At 45.7% G+C, this 6198-nt stretch overlaps 1 protein-coding gene across 1 annotated transcript in view; it reads right to left on the bottom strand.

The window, feature by feature from the left end:
- The window catches only part of mgat4b (alpha-1,3-mannosyl-glycoprotein 4-beta-N-acetylglucosaminyltransferase B), a 47165-nt gene that overhangs the window by 12557 nt on the left and 28410 nt on the right, over positions 1 to 6198 (bottom strand). Inside the window, exons 4-8 of the mRNA XM_037977516.1 lie at positions 4673 to 4806; positions 3352 to 3398; positions 3006 to 3119; positions 1356 to 1431; positions 968 to 1082 (exon numbers count right to left, since the gene is read on the bottom strand). Of these exons, the coding sequence (XP_037833444.1) occupies positions 968 to 1082; positions 1356 to 1431; positions 3006 to 3119; positions 3352 to 3398; positions 4673 to 4806 (486 nt within the window). The remainder of the gene's footprint in view (positions 1 to 967; positions 1083 to 1355; positions 1432 to 3005; positions 3120 to 3351; positions 3399 to 4672; positions 4807 to 6198) is intronic.

The raw sequence follows: 6198 nt of genomic DNA, 5'->3' as shown, positions 1-6198 counted from the left end.
TCTGTGTGAGAACCGCGGCTCTGTGTGAGAACCGCGGCTCTGTGTGAGAACCACGGCTCTGTGAGAGAACCGCGGCTCTGTGAGAGAACCGCGGTTTTGAGGGCTGCAGAGCAGGTGAAGATTTGATTCTTCCTCTCCGGCTCTGCTACAGTTTTTACTGCTCTGACTCGTCTCCTTTATTTAGAGGAACTTTTCTCTGCTGTCCGACACAGTTCTTGTCTTTCAAAGAGAACAAAGAGAGTAATGAAGGCGAAGTGCGTTAACTTCCTCTCAGACGGCCCATAAAGCAACAGTTTCATCATCCTCACTCAGGAGATGAAGCACATCAGAGGGTTTCTCTCCTAACCACGTCCTCGTGGAGAAAGAAGGGCTGATGTTATCAATAAAAGCTCGGAGTCATTAGTCACGAGTTCCCTCTCATTCATCCGACGCTCCACTTAAACCAATAAAAGTAAATGAGGTTGGACTCTCCGGCTCCCTCAGGGTGCACGGCACACGGGGACATTTTCTCTGCTGCAATTAGTCAAATCAATAATTCGTACTGAAAAAGTTTCATTCCGTTTGATGAAGGCAGCGAGCCTCGAGCAGAGACGAGGCAGCCATCACTTCCTGATTCAGGCTTCACAAAGCAGAGCGGCGTCAGGATGTGACCTCTGACCTTTCGTCTGACCTCAGGTGCCTGCATGTCGGGGGTTGGATCAGCTCCAACGACGCTGAGCGCCGCCATCACTCTCCGACATCAGCTTCCTGTCTTTGGAAACAGTTTCACCTTCTGAACGAAGTCTGCAGCAGCTCTGATAACGAGCAGCAGGTGGAAGATTAAAGTCTCCAGGTTCGTTAACGTCTCAGCGCGGCTCGATCTGTGAGGCTGCTCAGACTTCGGCTGCTCAGACTTCGGCTGCTCAGACTTCGGCTGCTGTGTAGCTAAAATCAGTAAAACAGCAGCTAAAAGCCAGGAGGAACTGACCGATGAAGCCGAGCTGAGAGAACTCCAGGATCATCCACTCCTCAGACGGCTGCTGCAGAGCGAAGTTCTTCATGGTGGAGAAGAAGTTCGGACGAGCGACGATGTCGTCCTCTAACTGTGGGACAGAGACAGAGACAGTCAGAGACGGAGACAATCAAAGACAGAGACAGTCAGAGACAGATCAGAGACAAAGACAGTATTTATCATAAATTTAAACTGTTTTCTTTAAATTATTGTTAAATGTTTCTGTTTCCTTTTCTCCTTTTTTATAATTATTTGTATTTTTTTATACGTTTCTTGTTTCTGATTTATTTTATTTTGAACTTGTCCCTCCACTGCCGTTAGAGGCACATCTGTCCACATCTGTCCACATGTGTCGTTCCTTCACCTGCACGTAGTATGTTCCTTTGGACTGAGCGTACATCATCAGGAAACAGTAATCCAGGTTCTGCTTCGTCCTCCACCTGAGGAAGAGGAGGAGACGTTAGCAGTCAGAACCATGAGGACAGCAGCTGAAGTCTGATTAAACTCCTGTGAGGTGTTTAATGAAGCTGCAGTAATCAGAATACGCCGCCGCCGCTCGCCGCCGCACACAGATGATGGCGATAATCAGACACCAGAGGATGTAAATTCAGACACAGCCTGTTTGTTATCAGCAGCTTCCTCCTCATTTCCATCACTTCTGAGGCGATTACAGGATTACAGTTTCCCTCCGCAGCTCCGGAATCAGACCTGTTCCAGGAGCCAAACGCCGCCGTCTGGGTGGAATAATGAGGAGCAGCAAACATCTCAGGTGCTGCATCCAAAACTGACCTTCTTCACTTTAACAGTTTAATATTTTACCTGGAAGTGAAGCTCAGGTGTTACCTGTAGAAAGTTCTCGGCACATTTACCGTCTGACGTGTCCAAAGGTTCATTCTCATCCATTAAAGGACCAAAAGACACAAATAATCCCCGACTTTAGCTCCAAAGTTCAAAAAGATCCAAAGAAATCCTAATGAGCTGAAAAAGGCACCTAGACTTCCTCTCTGTTTGCAAAATGTTTTAAAAATAAAAATAAATGCTGCTGCCGTCTTTAAAATCCTCCTGAAAGCTGAACTCTTCAGGTTCCACCAGGAATAAAATCTTTATGTTTTACAGGAAAAACTGCTCAGCAGAAACGGATCAAATCTAACAGCCCCCTCCCCCCCCTCCTGTCTCTGATGTCTGCCAGCTTTTTATTCATTTTATCTCCGTCGCTCCACGTTCTGCTGCCACAGCTCCTGATGGGTTCTGATGGGTTCTGATTGTTTTTCTAAAGAAGATGTCAATTAAAAACAGAAGAAATAAAGTTCTTCAGGTTCCCAGCTTTAGGCTGAAATCAGGAACCAGGTTTCCTGACAGAAACATGAAGCCGAATCATTTTAATAACAAATCCTCCATTTGTTAGTAAAATGAAGTTAATTAAACCAACAGGATCAGCAAACAGCTAAAGGTTTATAATCAGCTGGAGATCAGCCGATGTTCTGTTAGAGGTTCTATTAGAGGTTCTGTTAGAGGTTCTATTAGAGGTTCTGTTAGAGGTTTATTAAAGGTCCTCATGTTGTTCTGACATTAACAAACAAACATCTTTCTCTCATCAACAACACCACAACAGATTTTATTAACCGCTGCTAAAGGTCTGAAGCTACACAACCACCTGAACAGCCTGTTTACCTGGTAAACAACCTGGTAAACAACCTGTTTACCTGTTAAACAGCCTGTTTACCTGTTAAACAACCTGTTTACCTGTTAAACAATCTGTTTACCTGGTAAACAACCTGGTAAACAACCTGTTTACCTGTTAAACAGCCTGTTTACCTGGTAAACAACCTGTTTACTTGGTAAACAATCTGTTTACCTAGTAACAGATTTTACCATCAGAGGAAACATTTCGTCTTTAAACTTAAAGAAAAAGATCATATTTGAGCCACAAACCTTCTTCACCCTTAAAATAACCAGAGCCGAACATCTAAGTTCTGAAGTTAAAACAAACAAACAAACAAACAAACAAACTAACCTGACTCTCTCCTTTGGGTCTCCGAAGGACTCTCTGAGTCGGGAGAAGTCGGGGTAGAAGTGGGCGGACGGGGAGACGACCTCCAACAGACCCGACTGGATCTCTGCTGGAAAACTGAGGAAACAAACAAACAAACAAACAAACAATCAACAGTTTGGAGTGCAGGCGTTTGTAGAAACAACGGTTCGTTGGAGAATGTGATCTTTATTCAAACTGAGAGGAACAGTGTCCTGGTTCCAGCTGCCGGCCCGGTTTGTGCTCGAAGAGAAACGATAAATTTAACGAGAGAAGAAGAAAGAGCCTCTGTTGTCATGGCAACAACATCCCATCATACAGGTGGACTTACAGCTGCTTCAGGTTGTCTGCCACACCGCTGGCGTACTGCTGGTCCGCCTGAAAACACAAACACACAACATCACACTCAGGACCCAGTCAGGACCGGTCTGCGGGCTGCAGAACCCTCCTCAGATCCTCTGACTTCAGATCAGTTCAGAATGAAACTTCTTTAACAAAGAAATGACAGCTGTCAGCCTCTGCTGATCTCGGATCAGTCCTCTCGTGTCGGGCGCTGCTGCTCCTGGTGGGTTGTTGACATTTAGCAAAGTCATTAAATATTAATTAAAACAATAATTGTAAAATAATTGTCTCTGCATCATTTATCTCCCATCTGCTAATAAATCTGTCTTCTCTCAGTCTCCAGAGCAGCTGGGTCAGCTGATAGCAGCAGATGTAAACAGGAAGTGCAGATAACTAACTTCCTGCCCTGGTAAACTCCTCTGACCAACTCAAGCTGAGCTCGTTTCATCTGGAGGAACATCTGGAGGAACATCTGGGAGGAACATCTGGGAGGAACATCTGGACGTTTTGATTTATTGACGGTGATCTGTCTGACTCCTCTGAGCTGATGATCTAAGATGAATTAGACTTGTGTGAAAACAGACTGGGGTCAAAGTTCACCTGTGGAAAATGTCAGCTCCCAGTCGGTGTTCAGCAGGAACCATGTGGGGAAATGTAACTCTGTTTTAATTTAATTTAAATGTAATTAAATAAAGAGTAAATACCACCACCAGGCCTGATGTGAATATATGTCGTTAGAAACGATAAAAGGACAAATGTTTGATCAAATTACATTCATGAACTTTTAAAAGGACAGAAATGCTTAAGTTTGTTTCAACATTTCAGCCTAAATAATCCGATTTTACATACTGACTCACTAAACTTTAATCTTTAACATCTTTTTACTTTAGGATTCTTGGAGGTTTAAAAAGTACACAACTAAACTCAGCAAGCAGCTGTTCGTGAAAGCAGACAGACTTTGTTATCAGTCTGGGGTCAAACGTGTGGGAGGACGTCAGGCTGGCCAACAACAAGATGGTTCATCAGTTCAAACATCCAATCACGCTCCAGCTTTCACTCAGACCCGACCAGTGGCTCAGAAGATATTTCGCTAACAGACAAACAGCAGAGTAACACTTGGAGTTTGTGTTGGGAATGACTCTCAGCTGCAGCCACTCCAAATCCATCAAACTGACTAATTAAAGCTACTCTTGTGTTCTTTAAGGTCAGTAGGCTGTGACGGCCATCTTGGATTTGGTTGACGCCTTCGTCCAGCTTCGTCTTTCGGTGATAATGAAACAGCACGTCCTACAAACTACGACGACACTGACCTCTGCGATGAGGACGACGATGACGCAGTCGTCCTTCTCAGCAGGACTGAGCTCGGACATCAGGGAGCTGAGCGTGTCCGTCAGGTAGGAGTGGACCTCCCGCTTCACGCTGGGAACGCCCATCACGATGGAAACTGCACAAACGTCAGAGCAACACGTGAAGAACCCACAGCAGCTGTTCCTGGAGGGGTTTCCAGTAAATACACAGAGCCCGTTAAACACACATGGAGAGAGCGGCAGCCTTGACCCACAAAATACATTCAGCTGTCCTAACTAGCTAAAAGCTAACTGAAGTCAAACCACAGGTAAAAGCTCAAAGTCGTACAGCAGTGCCTAAAAAGGTCTATAATTAGAAAGCCTTATTCAATTAAAGCTAAATAAAGTTCTGTTTTTTAAATATAAAAAGTAAAAACACCAAAAGTCAGAGGACCAATGTGAATCAGCTGAAGGTTGCTGAAATAGTTCAAAGCCAAAAAACATCCGGAAAAAAACAACAAACAAGAAAATAATTGTGTGAATGTGACTCAAACATACAGTGACACACACACACACACACACACACACACACACACAGAGTCCTTGCTCTGCCTGGACGGTGCAGTTCGGTGTTTTCTCCTCCGGGGGACGGTGGGTGACTCACAGGGCTCAGACTCGTTGCCCCACAGAAGGTTCTCTGTTCCTGGCTGGAGGTGAGGCTTCTGCAGGTGTGATTAATGACTTCCTGCCTCATTTCCCCCTGCTTTTAACGTCCTGCTGTGGGTTCTCCCCGGGGCAGTTCCACTAACGCAGCCTTTCGTGCTACACCAGCCGAACGCTGGCTGTTGGATGAGTCTAATGCATGAGGCGGTGTCAAGAAAATAAGGACAGACTCTTTAATCCAAACTGTTAGCCACTGGGCCTGAGGGCAGCTGTGAACCGCAGTATTTTTAAACCCAACACTGGGTCTTCTCCTGGCTGAATTATCCAACTAACAGAAGCAGATTAAAGGTTTTAGAGTATCGGCCAGGAGCTGCTGAAGAACTGATCAGCATCAGAGGGACCGCCTCTAGAAAAGCAGCAGGTGTGTGTGTTAACACAACGCCAAGATGGGAAGACATCAGCAATGACCTCAGAGAAATGAGCTCCATCTCAGACTCTCCAGGCCTCAGTTAGCAGGTTGACCTACTGCAGGGGTGTCCAACCCTGGTCCTGGAGGGCCACCATCCTGCATGTTCTCCTTGTTCCTCTGCTCCAACACACCTGATTCAGAGGTTAAATCACCTCCTCATGTCCTGCAGAAGCCTGTTAATCCCTCACTGATTCAGATCAGGTGTGTTGGAGCAGAGAAACAAGGAAAACCTGCAGGATGGAGGCCCTGAGGACCAGGACTGGAGACCCCTGAACTACTGAGACTAACTGAAGCATCGCTGGAAAGAAGAGTGGGCCAGAACTCCTCCACAACCATGAGAGACACACAGGAAACCACTGAGAGTTCTGCTGCTGGAGGAGGTTCTGCTGGAGGAGGTTCTGCTGCTGCTGGAGGAGGT

Source organism: Kryptolebias marmoratus, linkage group LG9 (genome assembly GCF_001649575.2).
Source record: "Kryptolebias marmoratus isolate JLee-2015 linkage group LG9, ASM164957v2, whole genome shotgun sequence".
In the NCBI taxonomy this organism is placed as follows: Eukaryota; Metazoa; Chordata; class Actinopteri; order Cyprinodontiformes; family Rivulidae; genus Kryptolebias; species Kryptolebias marmoratus.
Note: the sequence above shows the minus strand (reverse complement) of the source record. Positions and strands in the feature narration are given on the sequence as shown.